Here is a 20,825-nt window from a genome sequence, read left to right as displayed (position 1 = left end):
CTATCTTTAGCCTTTCTAGTTCACCACGGATGGTGTGTCTGCCCCCTTGGGCTTTTTCTTACTTGTAGGAATGTATCTATTCTGTACATTCAGAAATATGCCCTTAAATTTTAGCCACTGCAACTCTGTTGATTTATTCCTTTACCTAATTTGCCAATTCACTTTAGCCAGCTCAGCTTTCATGTCCTCATAATTGCCCTTATTTAAGTTGAAAAACTTAGTCTCAGACGCAGTCTTCTCTCCCTCAAACTCAATGTAAAATTCAGTCATATTATGGTCACTGCTACATAGGGGTGCCTTCACTATGAGATCATTAATTGCTTCCATCTCATTACACAATGCCAGGTCCAGTATAGCCTGTTCTCTGGCTCCAGAACATGCTGTTCTAAGAAACTAACCTGAAAACATTCAGTGTACTCCTCATCTAGGCTATCTTTTGCCCACCTGACTTTTCCAGCCTATATATAAATTAAAATCTCCCATGATTATTTCCGTGCCTTTTTGACAAGCTCCAGCTATTTCTTTCTTTATACTCAACCCTACCATATGGTTACTGTTAGGGGGCCTGTACACAACTTCCACAAGTAACTTCTTGCCTTTACCATTTCTCACCTCTGTTCAAACCCTTTCCACATCCTGGTTTTCTAGACTTAAGTCATCTCTGTCTATTGCGCTAATACCATCATTAACTAACAGAGCCACCCCTCCAATTTTTCCTCACTTCCTGTCCTTCGTAAATATTCTGTACCCTTCAATATTCAGGTCCTGATCAATGGCCTCCTGCAGCCATGTCTCCATAATGGCCATCAAATTGTAATTATTTATTTCTGTGTGCCCTCTCAGTTCGTCTGTTTTGTTTCGAATACTACATGCATTCAGATACAGAGCTTTTAGTTTTATCTTTTTATTCTTTTTATAACCTCTAGTTTCACCTGTTGATTTACTGTTAGATTTGTACGCTCTATCCCTTCCTTTCACGGTCTGATTTTCATTTCCCGTATTAATACCTTTTTGTTTTGTCTTCCCTCTGCTCTTTGATTTACCACACCTTCCCAAATTTTATCCCTAGCCCCCATCATTTAGTTTAAAAGCCTCTCTACTTCCCTAGCTATGCGGCTCGCAAGAACACAGGCCCCAGCACAGTTCAGGTGTAGACCGTCACAAAGGTACAGATCCCACTTTCCCCAGTACTGGTGCCAGTGCCCCATGAACTGGAACCCATTTGCCCACAAACTGGAACCCAGTTCTCCCATGCCAGTCTTTGAGCCATACATTCATCTCCCTAATCTGATTTGCCCTATGCCAATTCGCACATGAATGATTATGCTCAGGAACATGAGTAGGCCATTCAGCCTCTCTGGTCTGTTCCAGTATCCAGTTCAATCATGGCTGAGCAATAACTTCACTGCCATACCTTTGCACAACAAAAATCTGTCAATCTCTGTTTTGAAAATTGTAATTGACACAGATTCAACAGCTTTTTAGGGGAAGGGGGTTCCAGATTTCCACTACTTTGTCTGAAGAAGTGTTTCCTGACATCACGCTGAGTGATTGACGTAGCTCATTTTTTCATTAATCTGCGAGATGTGGGCGCCGCTGGCTGGGCCAGCACTTATTGCCCACCCCTAATAGTCCTTGAAAAGGAGGTGGTGAGCTTCCTTCTTGAACTGCTGCAGTCGCTGTGGTGTAGGTACACCCACAGTGCCAATAGGGAAGGAGTCCCAGGATTTTGACCCAGCAACAGTGAAGGAACGGCGATATATTTCCAAGTTAGAATGATGAATGACTTGGAGGGGAACTTGTATTAGCTGCCCTCGTCCTTCTAGATGGCAGTGGTTGTGGGTTTGGAAGGTGCTGTCTAAGGAGCATTGGTGAGTTTCTGCACTGCATCTTGTAGATGGTGCACACTGCTGCCACTGTGCATCGGTAGTGAAGGGAGTAAATTTTTGTGGAAGGGTGCTAATTAAGTGGACTGCTTTGTCCTGGATGGTGTCAAGTTTCTTCGGTGTTGTTGGAGCTGCACAGGAAAATGGAGACTATTCCATCACACTCCTGACTTGTGCCTTGTGGATAGTGGACAGGCTTTGGGGAGTCAGGAGGTGAGTTATTTGCCACCAGGATTCCTAGTCTCTGACCTGCTCTTGTAGCCACTATTTATATAGCTGGTCCAGTTCAGTTTCTGGTCAGTGGTAAACTGCTCCCCCCACCCCAGGCTGTTGATAGTGGGGGATTCAGCGATGGTAATGCCATTGAATGTCAAGGGGCGATGTTAAGATTCCTTTGTTGGAGATGGTCATTTTGCCTGGCACTTGTGTGGCGTGAATGTTATTTGCAACCTGTCAGCCCAAGCCTGGATATTGTCCAGGTCCTGCTGCATTTATTCTGGACTTCCCCACCAGAGTAAATAGTTTCTCTCCACTACCCTAATAATTCCTTCGATCATCTTTAACATCTTGATTAGATTATCCCTTAATCTTATATATTGAAAGAAATGGAAGCCTATCTCCATTATGGAACCCTTTTGGCTCTGGTATCATTCTGATGAATCTTTGCTGTATTGTCTCCCCATCCCCCTCCCCCAAAGGGCATATCCTTCTTGAGGCACAATGCCTGGAACTGAATGCAGCTCTGTATAGATTTAACATTATCTCAAGAGGGCTGGAAGTTAAGGCCATCATTCCATTAGCCTTTTTAATTATTTTTTGTACCTATCCACTAATAGTGATTTCTGTACATGGATCTCTAAACCTCTCCACATATGCACAGTTCCTGGCTCATCACCATTTAGAAAATGTTATGACCTATCATTCTTTAGTCCAAATGGATTTATTTAGGGAAAATCAGATAACTCCCAGCAAGCTCATTAAACATGAAGAGGTAACAGAGAGGGTTGATGAGGGCAATGCTGTTGATGTCAATGGACTTTCAAAAGGCACTTGATAGAGTGCCATACAACATACCTGTGTGCAAAGTTACAGCTCGTGGAGTAAAAGGGACAGTAGTAACATGAATGCAAAATTGGCTGAGTGACAGGAACGAGAGAGTAATGGTTAATGAATGTTTTTCAGGGTGGAGGAGGGTTTGTCGTGGAGTTCCCCAGAGTTCAGTGTTGGGACCCTTGATTTTGTTGGTGCATGTTACTGACCTAGACCTTGATGTACAGGGCACAATTTCAAAGTTTGCAGATGATACATAACTTGGAAGCATTGTGAACTGTGAGGAGGATAGTGTAGAACTTCAAAAGGACAAAGACAAGCTAGAGCAATTGGCAGATAGGCCAAAGATGAAGTTCAATGCAGAGAAATATGAAGTAATTCATTTTGCTAGGAAGAACATGGAGAGATAATATAAAATAAAGGATACAACTCTAAAGGGTGTGCAGGAGCACAGAGGGACCTGGGTTTATATGTGCCTAAGTCGTTGAAAGTAGCGAGACAGGTTGAGAAAGTGGTTAATAAACCTTACAGTATCTGAGGCTTTATTAATAGGGGCATACAGTACAAGAGGAAGGAGATAATATTGAACTTGTATAAGACAGTAGCTCAGCTTCACCTGGAATACTGCATCCAGTTCTGGATGCCGCATTTTAAGAAGGGTGTGAAGACAATGTAGAGAATGCAGAATAGATTCTCACAAATGGTTCCGGGGATGAGGAACTTCAGTTATGAGGAAAGATTGGAGAAGTTATGACTCTTCTTTGGGGAAGAGAAGGCTGAGAGGAGATTTGATAGAGGTATTCAAAATCATGATGGGTCTGCATAGAATAGATAGATAGAAACTGTTCCCAATTTTGAAAGGATCAAGAATGAGAGGGCATGGATATAAGGTAATTGGCAAAAGAAGCAAAATTGATATGAGAAAAAACTTTTTCACACAGTGGGTGTTTAAAATCTGGAATTCACTGCCTGAGAGTATGGTGGAGGCAGGTTCAATCGAGGCATTCAAAAAGGAATTAGACCTATCTAAAAAAAAGAAGAATGTGCAGGGTTACAGGAGAAGGTGGGAGTAAAATGCTCATTCGGAGAGCGGGTGCAGACACAATGGGCCGATTGGCCTCCTTCTGCACTGTAACAATTCGGTGATGCAAATTTATATATGCTTAGAATATTATTTGTACAATAAAGAGGGACATATTTTAGAAATAGAATTGTTTTTGAAACACTTTGCATTGTGTTGCTTATTCACCTCCATCACTGCCTTGCTTCTTCATTGTTTTAGGGCTGCAGCTCAAGTGACTAAATATTCTGGTAATTTTACTGCATTTCAACAATACAGAATTGTATTTTAAATTTATGAAAAGAACAAAATTTGCAATGGGATTTGCAAAGAAACTTTACTCTGCACGTAACTCCTATTGTGGGTGTAATTTCATCCAGTCTAATGACACTGTAAGCAATTGCAAGTTCCTTCTCATGAGTATTTATTTATTAGTGGAATAGTAAATGTTTATTTATAATATGGCTGCATATATCAACTGCAGGAAATCATCTGTACTGGGTGCTTGATGCAGATGCAGGTTGCAAAATATGGAAAATTTTATTCGTTGTCATTGCAGCCTCATCTGTCAATTTGATGGCTTCAAATGATTTGCCAAAGCATTTGAATAAATTTTTATTTGAAGAAAAAACAAATGTCTAACTCCCTTAATTTCCATCAGGGGCCTCTACCACTGAGAGATGATAATGGTATTGTCCTCCTTGGCGAGAGAGCAGCCAAATGTCGTGCATATGCCAAAGCCTTACATTATAAGGAGCTGGAGTTCCAGAAAGGTCCCTGTCCGGCAATTCTAGAATCATTAATCAGGTAAGTAGAACCACTTTGTTTAAAGAAGTGTATGAAAGTCTTGCTTTGCAGTTTTGACTGCAGTGGCCAGTCTGAAAAGAATTAGTGATGATGAAACCTTTGGGGGGGCAGGAGGTGTAGTTAGATATGAGCATGGACACAAAACTTTTTGCTGTCCGTTATATGACATGTGGTATGGAACTAAATAAAATGGACAGGGTGCATTATGGGAGAACAATCTAATACCATCTGCTTTGCACCTATCCATGTCCAATTTTGCCCTTTTTAAAGTGCTTTTTGATGCAAAAGTGATCATGTAATTTGGACGACTATCAAACATATTAAAGCTGTATAGTGCCAGCTTTCTGCCCCATTTCAAGAGGCCATCTTCTACTGATTTGAGTTTTCACTGAGCAGAGTATACCTGCAGCCTTAGAGGAAGCTGATTGCTGATGGCACCGATTGAGCAATGGTCTGTTTGTAAAATTTACAGAGAGAACCTGTACAAACTGAATTGAAAAGTAAATATTAGTAAAATATATTCACTGCTGTCACAGGTATCGATGGACTCGATGGGCCGAATGGCTTCCTTTGTGCCATAATGTCTCTGTATTGAACAAAAGAGCCTATGTGTGTAAAAAGTCAGTAGATAACAACAGATTGCTTCTCCGTTACATTTTACGTTCGCCAGATTTCTAACCTATCTTATTCCTTTGAGGATTACGTGCTTGCGTTTGGAAAAAATCCCAACTCTTCGTACGCTTTCAAAATCTAGCTGTTCCTTTGCTTGAAATGTGTTGCATACTTACAATGAGTTTGGACATTTTGAATATTTTCTCAAGTTTAGAATAAGTTTTGGTATGTACGAGGTTAAATAGTAGTTGTGTATACACTTAACCTGAGACTTTGCTTTAATTATTTTTCATTTGCTACCTAAAAAAAGATATTGATGCAATTAATCATTAAGGGTGAGGATGAAAAACCTTGTCCCAGTAAAGCTCATTTCTGATTTTTCAGAGATGGGATAGCTTGGAGCTAATGGGACCATAGAACATAAGAACTAGGAGCAGGAGTAGGCAATTCAGCCCATCGAGCCTGCCCCGCCACTCAATACAATCATGGCTGATCTCATTTCGGCCTCAACTCCAATTTCCCACCCACTCCCCATAACCTTTCAACCCATTACTAATTAAAAATCTGTCTATCTCCTCTTCAAATTTATTCAGCACTCTGGATGCTAAACACTGCACTCTGAGGTAGTGAATTCCACAGATTCACAACCCTTTGAGAAAAGTAATTGCTCCTCATCTCTGATTTAAATCTACCGCCCCTTAGCCTAAAACTATGGCCTCTCATTTTAGAATGCCCCACAAGGGGAAACAGTTGCTCCACGTCTACTTTGTCTATCCCCTTTAGCATCTTATATACCTCAATTAGATCTCCTCTAGTCCTTCTAAACTCTAGCGAGTATAGGCCTAAACTGCTCAATCTCTCCTCATAAGACAAGCCCCGCATCTCCGGAATCAATCTAGTGAACCTCCTCTAAACCGCCTCCAATGTAAATACATCCTTCCTCAAGTAAGGGGACCAAAACTGTGCACAGTACTCCAATCTCACCAATGTCTTGTACAGTTGCAACAATACTTGACTATTTTTATACTCTCTTCCTTTAGCAATAAATGCCAAAATTCCATTTGCCTTCCTTATTACCTAGGCCATTTGCAGCAGCTTTCAAAATAAACTCAACTCTACATTCCACCAGTTTCATAATATTTTTAAATGTTTCAGAAGGAATTATTTCATGCAAGTTGCTTCACCTGTAGTGACTAACATTCCTATGTTGGGTACATCTAATGGTTTTGCAATCTTTGCGTAGTCATATGTCTTGAGATGAGATATACAGTCATGATAATCAAGGTGTATATTTCTATTATTCACCTTTCTGTTGTCTCCAATTTTTTCCACTTTTCATTACATTCACAGCTGTTCATACAATTGAAATTGTCTTTAATTTACCTATAATTAATTTGAGTTAAACGAAAGTGGGAAAAGCCAGTTAGTGTTCACATTAAGAGCTATTCAGGAACGTCACCTAGAAAATGCATTTGAGAGGGGTCAGAATCGCTCTCTACTGTGATACTTTTTGTGGTTGTATATTTTGTTGAAATTTTCTGACCAGGTTCACATATGAAGAATAACCACATGGAGAGCTGTTCAATCTTGGGGAACAACAACTCAGCGTGAATCTGCACCTGAAGAAGAGATGGGTGGGAAATTTGAGTAGTGGGGCCTGTGATATAAAGAAACAAGACTGGGACAAATTTATGAACATGTACATGTAAAGAGAAGATTTTTTAAAAATGTATTTGCAAATTCTGTATGTAAATGCCAGCTACTCATTATGCAGAATTTGCAGGATAACCTAAAATTTGTCCGTTGATTAGCATCCCTTAAAAATGTTCCATCCAATTCTTGCTTTCTCTTTTTGTTCTGGATGTTGTACAGATTTGTGTACATCATTTACCTATTCTCATAGGCTGAAACAGTATGTCCTAATGACACTTCTTGTATTTGCTCTGAGAATGTGCTGTTCACTGTTGTTGGGATTTGTGCCTGTTTATAACAAAGTGTGTGGAGCACACTCTCCATTTCTAAATTCTGTTCCCAACAGCCCAGACTGGATTGCATTATTCAAAGTGAGTTTGAATCCTGAAACCAGTAAATTTTGCATTTGGATGATAATTGAACTTTGATTCATACAATCATAATGAAAGTATAGTGGGAATGAATGTTTAAATTAGAATAAAATATTCAAAAGTTATTGTTAATCTAACTTGAGATTTGAAGCTTTAGAACACTGGTGACATCCACTACATTCCTAAACTAATAAAGTGGAAATGTGGTTTCAATAAAGCACCTGGTTCACCTCTTGAGCAGTCAATGTAACTTTCTACAGATTTTCATTTGGGCATCCTGTTTGATTTCATGGAAGTAATTTTAGTCCATAAATAATGGAAGTTTACTTTGAGTCATGCTGTCCATTTCTTTTAAGAGCTGCTAGCAGTCCAGGTTTAAAGAGTTCGGCTGTATAAACTGGTTGGCTGTCATTTGAAGTTTTGCTCATATACTTCATGGAAAATTGGTAGTGCAGTACAAGAAAAATGCTTGTCTAGCCTCATTTGGAGCTTCATGTAATATGGTAGCAACATACAGTAATATTTAATAAGAATGATCAAATGGGGTAGCATTTGTTAAAAAGAATCTTGCAATCTTATAGTTCTACTTGGCTGAATCTTGCCTTACTTGGCTGGATTTTGAGAGCTAGAAGTAACATACTAATATCATTAATGTTAAAGCAGATTCTGACTGACATAACAAGTACTGTCAAAAATGTCAGTTTCATGAGTTAATTAGATGTTAACAGCTACTATACAGCTTTATGGTATTTTCTTTAATTTGTTTGAAACCCGAACTACCTCATTTTAAATTGGGAGAAAATACATCCATTATTAAATAATAGGTTATAAAATGGCCTAATACTAAATGGTTTTAGCTGGTAACTTCAAGGGGTGAGACTATCATTTTTCTTGGCAGTTGTTGGGTGAATAACTCGGAGCTATGAGCTTTCATACAGTACCCTGTTGTGTCCATTCTTCAGCCATTTGGGAAGATAGGACAATCAGAAAGCAAAGTTATGGATCATCACTTAAATGTTAATAGTGTATGTGAATTGTTTTCTGTTACTGCAGTATTGTGGGAGCACACTGTACAGCAGCACAACTTTTGCACCCCAAGGGATAGACACAAGTTGGAAGTGTAATTTTAACCTAACTTGATGGATGGGAAATCCACATTGCTGGGTGGAAGATTGGTTTTGTGCCCTGCCCAGTATTACCCTTCATTGACTTAGGTTTGAATTTCCTGACAGGCAGGTTTGGTTAAAATTTCCCTCCATTCAACAGAATAAGTACAGTAACATGATGCAGGACACAAAGTATCTCTGTCACGATACTTAACAAGAAATGTTTTTGCTTTCTTGCTAAATTATTTAATAAAAGGAGAATGTGTGCAAACTGCAACTATAGTGTTTTAACAGCTTTTTTTGTTGTAGATAGATGTTTAAGTTTCTTAAGGAAAAAAAAAGCAAAGAAGATTTATTTTCTCAGCTTTTGTGTCCAAAGCTAAAACATATGGTACCAAGAGACTTGCATTAAATGTACATTACTTGGTAAATCTCTATGAATTTGAAGTCTGAGGTAAAATAGCAATTGGTGACAATAAATAACAAGTTTGTCAGCACTAGTAAAGAGAAAAGACATTAATATTTTATGTGTAGACACTTTTTGTCAGAATTGGATAATGTAAGATGAGTATTCTTTGTAAGAATAGTGCAAAGAGTTATAGCACAATAGTTCTGACATAATTGAGAAGGTGGAATTGACTATGAAAAGCTCCTTGATTGTACTTGGCATCACGATAACAAAGTACTTGATTGGTCTCACACCTTGTAATAAACCATAAACTTATGCCTCAGATATTTTAGTTGTAGCTAAAATTAAGTATCTGTACATATTCATCTGGACTAATTTTCCTGTCAATTTAATGACTAAAATATATTGCTGTTTAAACTTCCTTGGCTTTTTTTTTGCTTTGTTTGCAGACAGACGATGATACAACAATACTTGTTAAACTTTCTTGAATGGGAGAATTTGAGTCCTATCTTGCTTGATCTGCAAATTGCTAATGGCATTACCATACATCTTTAGACCCCAAATACAGAACCTTCCTGCTCTCAGATTTCCTCTCCCCAGTATCCTCAATGTTGAAATTTTGCTTCCAGACTGAATTGAACAGTTGAAGACTTCTCAAGATTCATCAGCTCTAATGCTCACGTCTCTGGTCTCCCCTCTCCTCCTCCGTCCTCCAGAAAGTCCCAATTTATCAAAACAATGATGTATATCTCCTGTCTTGCACTGTGTCCCAATCATCATTCCCCGCCACCCCCATCCCCCCGTTTTACCAATCTACATTGGCTTCAATTCCCCTAACCTCCAAACTCTACTCTCTCCACTATAGTCCTTCTGCATGCTTTTGGTCCTTTTGTAACATGTTAAACTGTCTTATTCTTCTATTGGATGTATGCTGAATTTTCTTTGGAGTGAATTTAACAAGTATTTTTCGGTATTCAATATGAAGGAGATAAGTAGCACTGGATTCAGCATGTTTTATTGGAACACAGTTATGTTGCAGCGCTTCAACTTGCTGTAGGAGCATATCATTATAAAATTTTATTTAAAAAAATTACCTGATTAATTAAGTTTGAAATTCAACATGTATAGTGGTATTAACCCATAAATGCAAAACAAAAAAAAATTAGACTGAAATGCTATTGCGTTAAAGAGGCTTTGAAAAGACATTCCCATTAAAATACTGGCAACTGTTAATACATTGTTTTATTCATTGCCAATGTGAAGATGGTAATGCGTGGCCAACAGAACTTTTGTGGACAATGAGATTAAAGCCCTGTTTAATGAATAATTAGTTGACATTCAAAGGAAAAAAGGTTATTTTGTTTAGCTAGTTGAGGCCTGTTTTACTTGAAGTAGAGACTTTTCTGAAATAAAATCTTTGTAATGTGAGATCGCATACCAGACAGTAGCCTCTGGGGTGATTATAGTTCAATGGTGTAAGTAGCATAACAGTCATTTAAAATACTTGTTTTTGCTTCCAGACTGAATTGAACAGTTGAAGACTTTAGCTTTTTGTAAATTACATAAATGTGCCAAAAACCATTTCAGATTCAATCAAAATTATAGTTGACTCAACCTTTTCAGAGTTTTGATGTGAAAGGTTTTACTGTTATGATTTATATCTTCTGTACTTACTGTTGGATGCCATCTGAATTTTTTGAATATAACCCTGTATTATGTGATGGACTGATCGTATCATAAAATGCCATGATACTAGAGCTGAATTTTTTGTTCAAATTTTGAGGACAGGGATGAACTGACGGCACTTGCTACTGACCTTAAAGCTGCCCACAAAGATCAAGTAATCTCTGTCGATTGGATTTTACCTTTCCCAAAATTAATTTCATTCTGGGGCCAACTGGAGGGGATCTTTGGCATCTAGTAACAGTGATCCCAGCTAGCAGGCTATACAACCATTAACACTGAAGAATTCTCAAAAAAAAAGCAAGCTAGAAATAATGAGCAGGTTTTACTGTTCACATTTTATGATTTTATAGAAAGTGAAATAAAGATTGTGGTATACACATGGGATTAAGGGAGGAGGTGGAATGCTGAACAAACTCTAAAATAAAGTTAACTTATTTTAAAAAATTTATGTAGATTTTAGTAGTGTGAAGAAATTTTTTTTCGGGACCAAAGAGAGGTTATTTAGTAATAATAATTGTGTAAAACATTGTTAAAAGCCCGGTTACACCTTGTTCAACAAGGTGTAACTTACTCAAGGGTTTTTACAGCAAGAATAGTTACATAAAAAGTGGAAGTTCACATCAAATCAGTGATTTCTAATTGATTTCTACTTGTGAGGGCTTCAACAGTGCACCCTGTGGAGGAGATGGGAAACAAGTTACAGCAGCTTTTAGATTTGTGCAGACACCAGAAGTTGATGTCAATTTAAAGAGTAATGGGGGTGAATGCTGGCAGTTTTAAAATTATTAAAGCTAGATAATCCAGGCCATTATGCAGTAGAGAGAGAATTTTATTAAGAAAGCAATATCTATTAAACTTTTATTCATATAGTATTTTATTGAGAATGTCTGAAACTTCTCAAATTGCTTTACATACAATTGATTTGCTTTGTAGAACAATACCTGTTCTGTGTATAAATGTGGTAACTAATTGTAAAAGTGGGATCCTGAGAACACTCAATTCCTGAATTTAGAACTATATTACCCTAATTCCATCATAAATGGTTCTGTTTGCTCAGCTTCACGAAAACTATCATAATTCTCATCTTAAAAAAGCTTACCCCAACTTCCAACTTCCATCCTTCCTGGTGGCATTCTGTTTCTAACCTCCCTCTCCTCCCCACCACCCCACCCATTCCCAAGGTATCACGTTCAGTTATACCAAAACCATCATTGCAAATCCCTTCAATCTCGTTTCCACCCACCCACTGCACAGGGACCACCATCCTCATCACATGCACTAATCTCACGAACCAGGGTGTATTGTTCCTTCTTATATTTCTCAACCATTCCTTAGTGTTTAACATAGTTAAAAGTCCATTGTCCTTCACTGTTTCCTATATGGTTCCCTTCTGTGTGGTCACACTCCTACTTGATCCAACAGAACTAGCATATCTTTAGTAACAGTTTATCCTCCCAAATCCCTCTGAGGTCACCTTTAGAGTACAACAAAATTTTATCATTGGCCCCTTTTCTTCCTCATTTACACTACGCCAACTGGAGACACTAGGGGTAACTTCAAAGAATCACACTCCCACCATCGAACTTCATTTGATGTGAACGATAATATACTTGCTAGAACAATTTTACATATGTCGCATCATGTAATGAAAATATCTGCCCTCTTCTTCATAGCATTTCTCAGTAAAATAAGTTTGTGCAGAGTCAACCCAGTTCTTACACTGCCAGGGTCAGCAGCACAAATTCTAATCATTTGGCCTAAATTGGCAGAGTTTTGGCCACCTTTGTCACGTTGTTAAGCAATACAGGTGCAGTGGGAGGTGCTTTTCTCAGATAATGCCATGTTTGGGATGACTATAGCGATTGTTGTTTTGTATTTGGCTTAACCTGAGGAACTTGATCGCGACAATGTAAGAAAAGAACAGAGGAACCAGAAAAGCAAGTGGAGGAGTGAATTCTACACCAGGCTTTTTATGCATTTTTGTATAAGTATAGATGTAAAATTATGTGAAACAATTAGCAATGTCATCTTCATTTAAAGTTTGTTTGAAGTTTAAGGCACTATCAACTAATATCTTTTGCTGAAAAAAGATGTTTGATTTAGATTGTCAGGTTGACAAAGTAGCATATTTTACTCCAACAGAAATGTTGTAACCCTGCTAACTTTATTAAGTTTAGCACTTCTGAGGAAAGCATGGAGTCTGAAAAGGAGAATATGTGGAATTATGAAATTGACTTGCTTATCTGGACGACATTACATATTCAAGTTTAGTATGACTTATGTGACGATTTCTGTAACTTTGTAGGACCATTGCTTCATTAAAATTTCAACCCAGAAAGAGGCTATTTAGCCCAAAATGCCTGTTGCCGAGTGTTAGCTCAGTATAGGAGTTCGTCTAATCCCATTTTCCTGCACCCTTCAAAGTGTTCACCATATTTTCTCAGAAGTGCTGTGATTGATTTAGCTTAAGTAACATCTTATGGAATGCATTCATGCTCTATAATAGCTTTTTCTTATGAAAATAGTCTTTTCAACCTTCTTCATTTATGCTTTTAGCACTACAAAGCATATATTTTCCTAGGCTTTGTTAATAGGGCTATAGAGTACAAGAGCAAGGAGGTTATGTTGAACTTGTGTAAGACACTAGTTTGGTCTCAGTTGGAATATTGCATCCAGTTTTGGGTGCCGCACTTTTAGAAAGGATATGAAGGCACTGGAGAGAGTGAAGAAAAGATTAATGAGAATTGTTGGACAGAGTAGATAGGGAGAAACTTTTCCCACTTGTGAAAGGATCGAGAGCGAGAGGCACAGATTTAACATAATTGGCAAAAGAAGCAAAAGTGATAGAAGAAAAAACTTTTCACGCAGTGAGTGAATGACATCTGGAATGCACTGCCTGAGAGTGTGGTGGTTCAATCGACACGTTCTAAAGGGGATTATACTGATACCTGAAAAGGGAGAATGTGCAGGGTTACAGAGAGAAGGCAGGAGAATGGCACTAAGTTAATTACTCATTTGAAAAGCTGGTGCAGACATGATGGATCTTCTGCGCTATAGCAATTCCGTGATTCTGATACTGCGTTCATGCTCCCTTACGACTGATTTATCAAACAATGGAAATAATCTTTTACTATTTATCCTATTAACTTGGACATTTCTGTAAGATTTTCTTTAAAATTTCTCCATTCTAATGAATATAATTTTAATTTTCAAGCAACGGATTATAACTTTATCCTCCAATCCATGGTACCAAACTAGTAAATCTGTTTAATCTTTTCACTGACTCCAGTATCTTTGTATAATAGGGTACATATATCTGTGGCCTACCCTAGCTTTTATATGCAATACCTCATAGAGAACCCTAGAAGCCATTTGACCTTTTTATGACTTTTCCACATCCACTATTGCTTTTAAAGGTTTAAGTGCTTGAACCCCTAGACCCCTGTTCCACCCCATCATTGAGGACTTTGAGTTAGACATAATTATATTCTGAGTTGTTTTCTCAAAAATTGCCTCTTCAAATTTATCTATTTGACTGGCGTTTGCCTCTTATCTGCCCCCACTTACCTAACCTGTGCCTTTCCCTATGTAAGTCTCCTGCAGTCTTCCTCAATTTGCCACAACTCTAATTTGGTGTCTTTAGCATATATTGATGTTAGTCCCTCTATGCCCATGTTTAAGTGATTTATGCACATAGCGAGGCCTCAACAAAGATTGTTGGAATACATAGTTAACCAAATCCTGCCAATCTGAGAGCATTTGTTTCCTCATGCTTTGAGCTTCTCCAGAGATTTAAGCACAAAATTCAGGCTGCACTGTTCAGATGAGACGCTTCTCCTTTGAACAATATCATCCAAATGATTATCTGATCTTTCTCACATTGTTATTTGTCCTGAAGTATTTATTTTCCTTTAGCCATGCTGTCTCTTTACCTTTAATTTTTTCAGAGCAAATCTTTATCATGATGGTGTCAGAATGAAGTAGCACATTTCTCCACAGTGCAATTTCTCCTTAGATTTCAGAATGCTGTAGTACAAGGAATCCAGCATGTCATGTTTCTCTTTTCTGTAAATGTTAATAGGAAGCGCATGCTGCTGCAAAAGTAAGAAATTCATTTTGCAACCTGGATTGCAACTGTATCCTTCGACTTCCTTGTGCATTGTCATTAATATAAACAGCTTCCAAGCTCTTCCATCTCTGAACAATATTGATCCCAATTCAGTTTTCTAATTAATGTCTTGCTGTGCGCATGTATAGCCTTTAAGCAGGGTACAATGTCTTATTACAGCAGAATCCATTAAGTTCATCAAAATTTTATATAGAAGTTTTTTTTTGCTTTTATAACTTATACCAATGCCAGAATAGGCATGGAAAATATATTGGCTCAGTACCGTAAACTGTTGCAGTTCATTCAAACTGAATAAATTAAATGTCTGAAAACATTAGCACAGCGAATTATTTATGTAGGCCAAGATAACTAGGCACCAAAGAAGTTTGCAACGAATGCAAGATACAGCTTTGTAACAAAATCTTGTAAAGTGAGCAAAATAAAATTGATCTTAACCATAGAACCATAGAAATGTTATGGTTTCAAAAGAGGCCATTCAATCCATCATGTCTGCATTGGCCAGATTTGCGTTAATCTCACTTTCCAGCACCTGGTCCATAGCTTTGCAGGTTACAGCACTTCAGATGCAGATCCAGGTACCTTTTAAGTGAGTTGAGCATTTCAGCCTCAACCGCCAATTTAGGTAGTGAATTCCAGATGCCCATCAGCATCTTGGTGAAAAAGCTTTTCCTCATGTCCCCTCTAACCCTTCTATCAATCCCCTTAAATCTATGTCCCCTAGTAGTTGACCCCTCAGCTGGGGGGAAACAGGTCTTTCCTCTCTATCCTATTTAGGCCCCTCATAATTTTGTGTAGCTCAATTACGTCATCCCTCAGTTTCCTCTGTTCTAAGGAAAACAACCTTGCCCTATCCAATCTTTCTTCATAGCTGCAATTTTCAAGCCCTGGCAACACTCTTGTAAATCTCCTCTGCACTCTCTCCAGAGCAATTATGTCCTTCCTGTCATGTGGTGACCAGAATTGTACACAAAATTCCAGCTGCAGCCTAACCAGAATTTTATACAGTTCCATCATTACATTCCTGCTTTTGTATTCAATACCTCATCCAATTAAGGAAAGCATTTCATATGCTTTCTTTACGACCTTATCCACCTGTCCTGCCACCTTCAGGGACCTGTGAACATGCACTCCAAAGTCTCTCATTTCCTTAATCCCTCTCGATACCCTCCCGTTTATTAAGTATTCCCTTGCTTTGTTTGTCCTCACCTAATGCATGACCTCATACTTTTCCAGATTGAACTCCATTTGCAAATTTTCTGCCCACTTAACCAAACCATTGATATAATTCTGGAGAGAACAGCTATCCTCTTCACTATCAACTACATGGCTAATTTTTGTGTCATCTGCAAATTTCCCAATCATGCCTCCCATGTTTAAGCCCAAATCATTAATATGCACAATAACAGCAAGGGCCCCAATGCTGAGCCCTGTGGGATCCTACTGGAAATCTCCTTCCATTCACAAAAAGAACCATCGACCATGACCCTTTGTTTCCAGTCGCTGAGCCAATTTGGATCCAACTTGCCGCCTTCCCCTGTATCCCATGGGATCTCACTTTTCTGACTAGTCTTCCATGTGAGACCTTGTCAAATGCCATACTAAAATCCATGTAGACAACATCCATTGCACCACCCTCATCTTTACTCCTCGTTACTGCCTCAAAAAATTCAATTAAGTTAACAAGATACGATCTTCCCCTCTTTAACTATAATGTCTGCATCATCCCTCTCCTTAGTGAGGACAGGGACAAAGTACTCATTGAGAATCCTGCCCACATCTTCAGCATTGATGCACAAGTTACCATGTACATCTCTGATAGGCCCTACCCTTTCCTTAGTCTTTCTCTTGCTCTTAATGTACTGGTAAAACATCTTTGGGTTTTCTTGATTTTACTTGCCAATAATTTTTTCGTATCTTCTCTTTGCTCTTCTAATTTCTTTTTTTATTTCACCCCTGTAACGTATACTCTTCTAGACTTTCTACAGTGTTAAGCTTTTTGTAACTGGCATAAGCTTTCTTTTTCTGCTTTATCTTACCCGGTATACTTCTGGATAACAAGGGGGCTCTGGATTTGGCAGTACCAACCTTTTTCTTTGTGGGCACGTGTCTACATTGTATCTGTGGAGTCTCATGTTTGAATGCTTCCCACTGATTTGACACTCTTCTTTTCTAGTAGCTGTATTCAGTCCACTTTTGCCAGTTCATCTCTCAGCTTTGTAAAATTTGTCTTCCACCAATTTAGAATTTTTACTCCTGTTCTATCTTTTTCCTTTTCCATAATGTTGTTAAATCTAACTATTATGGTCACTATCTCCAAAATGGCTCTCCACTGCTGCTATATCCACTTGCTCAGCTACATTTCCTAAGACTAAATCTAGAATTGCTTTCATTGGGCTTGTTAGGTGCTGGCCGAAAAAGTTCCTTTGAATGCAGTTCAAGAATTTTGTGCCCTCTGTACCCTTCACACTGTTTGTTTCCCAATTGATATTCGGGTAATTGAAGTCCCCAACCATTACTGCTCTATTGTTTATGCACTCAGAAATTTGCTTACATATTTGCTCTTCTAATTTCCTTCCATTATTTGGGGTCTATAGTACACTCCTGAGAGTGTGGCTGCCCCTTTTTTATTTCTGAGCTCAACCCATTTGGCTTCATTTGATGCTTCCATTTAGTATATCATCCCTCCTCACTCAAAACCAATGATGCTACACCCCCACCTTATTTATTTCCCCTCTCTATCCTGCCTGAAAACTCTATATGCAGAGATGTTGAGCTGCCATTTTTGCCCCTCTTTGAGCCAGGTTTCTGTTATAGCAATGATATCATGTTGCCATGTGTTTATCTGTGCCCTCAGCTCATCAGCTTTACTTGCTACACCCCATGCATTTACATATACCTTTTAACACTGTAAAATTCTTGTGCTGTACATTTTTTAACCTGTGCTTCTTTAGTCTTTCAGAGTCACTCAATAATTCTCCATCCCCAATTCCCTGTTCTGAATTTACCTTCAGGTTCCCACTCCCCTGCCAACATTGTTTAAACCCCCTCCTCCCCTAAACAGTATTAGCAAAGCTCCCTGCGGGGATATTTGCCCCAGTCCTGTTCAGGCGTTGTACAGATCCCACCTTGCCCAGAACCGGTCCCAATGCCTCAGGAATCTAATGCCCTCCCTCCTACATCATCTTTCCAGCCATGTGTTTAATCGCTCAATTCTCCTATTTCTATTTGGCATGTGGGGCTGGGAGTAACCCTGAGATTACTGCTTTAGAGGTCCTGCTTTTCAATCTCCTTCCTAGCTCCCTGAAATCTGCTTCCAGGACCTCCTACCCTTTTCTACCTAAGTCATTGGTACCTGTGTGGACCATGCATGACCTCTGGCTGATCACCCTCCTCCAAAAGAATGTCCTGTAGCCACTCCATGATATCCTTGACCCTCGCACCAGGAGGGCCTTGAGACAAGTTTACAACCACAGAAATACCTGTCTGAATCTTCTATCACTACTCCTTTTCCTTTCTCCTTCCTCCCCTCCTGTACAACAAAGCCACAAACTTGGCTCTGATTGCACTCCTCTGAGGAACCAATGCTCTCACCAGTATCCAAAACAGAAAACGAATTAGCGAGCAGGACCCAGGGGACTCCTGCTTAACCTTTCTAGTTCTCTTAGACTGCCTGGCGGTCACCCATTCCTTTCTACCTCCAGACTCCTAAGCTGCGGTGTGACCACCTCTCTGAACATGCTATCCATGTACCTCATTCTCTGAAACCCGGAGCTCAAATTTATGCAGCTGGTGACACTTCCTGCACGTGATCGTCCAAGACGTCAGTAGTGTTCATGACTTCCCACATATTACATTTCAGAGATTTATATATATTTGGGTAGATTGCCCCTGATAACTTATGATGAATGCACTACGTTTTAAATTGGGCAAATTCCAGGTTTTGACACTACCTGTGTTGAGTTTGTTGTGTGGACATTGGGTGAGGATGGAATTAGGATTGGATGCAATTGCCCGTTACCTTCAAATTGCAGTGAAGTCCCTTGGAGCAAAATCTGCTGGTTCCTAATAATCTGCCCTCTAGTATGAATCTCCATTTTTTTAAGAGTGAAGTGGAGGGAATGGGGTAAAGGATCTATTTTTCTCCAAATTATAAGATTTTTGGTAGCTTACGTTTATTAAATTATATGGTACTGTATTGTTTCAGCGAGCAGTGCTAGGTTCACACCAAGCTAGGACATTATTGTCCTCTGTTTATGTTCTGATCAGTCAAAGGCAAATGTTCTTGAAATTTAGTTGTGCCTGATTGTTGTCTCTTAGAATTAAATATTGTGTTTAGATTTTTGACAATGTTCACACATGCTTGAAAATGTTACCAGAGCCACTCATTCCATTATATTGTAATATTCAATAAGGCAGAAATACATTGTTTATAGCATTATGTGCATCAGCCACAGCTTTATAACTTGTATTTGCATGCTGTGAGGTAGAAATATTATTAAAGATGTGATTTATATTTTTTTTTAAAACTAAATCTTAACTTCATTCCATAGTCATTTTCTCAAAAAATATTTGCTATTTTAAAAAGAATTAGCAACAATTTTTTCACCTAAAGTTGTTGATTCTTTTTATGAACTCTGTTCTAAGCTGGTAGCCCACCCCTGCCCCTCTGTCACCATCCCAAGTACCTCATCTACATAGTCATTATTCCAGATGTAAGCCTTGGTATTGTGTATCAGATGGCTTTTGAACTGTTGTGGGCATCACACCTAAGCCATACTCATGCATGTCATTAAGGTACTGGATAATGGAACCCTAGCTGATTTTTCTCCAGCCTGGATTTAGGTCAATTATAGCACCATAAGTAATATACTAGCTGAGATTAGCTAACTCAGTTTGGCCTAAGAACTAGATCAGACTTACTGACTTCCATGGCTAATTACTGTACCAGGTGTCTCTTCACCCACTTGGCCATCTAGAGGGTTGGATCTTTAATTTCCAAGTTGATTGTGCAAAACCACTTACATTAGTGGAGTGCATATCAATTAGGAAATAGTTGATATTTTACCAATGGCCACAATCTTTTTGATAATGCAGCAAATTGTATTGGTTACACGTTGAAAGTATCAGTTTTAAATGGGTTGATGCTTCCAGTTGACCTTCCCCTTTTCATAGTGAATACTGTTCTTTACTTCTGGGCTATCCATCGCTCATGCACAGAAAGCCAGTCTCCTTTCCTTATTTGTTCATTAAATGTTTAATGTTTTATTTAAAAACTGCAAAAATCCTACTAAAGCATGGTTTTATGTACCCTAGGTTCTTAGCAGAAACAAAAATACTATGAAGCATGCTATGTCTATCAGGAGAAACTTGTTCTAAGTCAAAGGCAGACTTGTACAATAAAATTATGTTGTGTAGTGCTGCATTAGTAACTGCAAATTATTTTGCCATTGCACAATACATGTTTACACATTACACAATAAGCTGGAAAGCCCCAGATGAATTCCTGTTCATTTAAACAGAGTGTGCTGTATACAAATTGCCAACTGTTTCTCACGAGAACTTTACTTTCTTGGAAGTAAATAAAAGTACATGGTCACAAAATGATGAGTATTTAAAAAAATGAATTCTTACAAACTGACTAATATTGATAGTCTAGAAATGTAGTTGCAGTTTCTAGCAAGTTACAAGTAAATACCTTACGCAAGGGAGCACATTGCTAAATACGAATTGTTTTATCAAAACATGCTGCAAACCAAGCAGAAGAATGAAGATTCTTTGTATTTTCCACAAAGAATCTTAAGAACTATGCATTTGCAATCAAGCTACTTTGCATTTACAGCCACTCATCATGTTTGTGTAATTAGAAACAAAGTAATTGAGGATATTTTAAAAGTATCACAGTGATTCCATTTTCCTTGACTAATTCATCATGATATGCATCAGCCAGCCACAGCTTTATAACTTCTGTTGCATGCTGTGAGCTAGGAATATTATTAGAAGTGTGATTAATATTTGAA

General features: G+C 38.5%; 1 protein-coding gene across 4 annotated transcripts in view; it reads left to right on the top strand.

The window, feature by feature from the left end:
- The window catches only part of mtor (mechanistic target of rapamycin kinase), a 367,630-nt gene that overhangs the window by 118,481 nt on the left and 228,324 nt on the right, over positions 1-20,825 (top strand). For all 4 annotated transcript variants that reach the window (XM_041205820.1, XM_041205819.1, XM_041205818.1 and 1 more), the window contains exon 28: positions 4,658-4,803. In XM_041205820.1, coding sequence (XP_041061754.1) covers positions 4,658-4,803 — 146 coding nt within the window. The remainder of the gene's footprint in view (positions 1-4,657; positions 4,804-20,825) is intronic.

This window comes from Carcharodon carcharias, chromosome 15 (assembly GCF_017639515.1).
Source record: "Carcharodon carcharias isolate sCarCar2 chromosome 15, sCarCar2.pri, whole genome shotgun sequence".
In the NCBI taxonomy this organism is placed as follows: domain Eukaryota; kingdom Metazoa; phylum Chordata; class Chondrichthyes; order Lamniformes; family Lamnidae; genus Carcharodon; species Carcharodon carcharias.
Note: the sequence above shows the minus strand (reverse complement) of the source record. Positions and strands in the feature narration are given on the sequence as shown.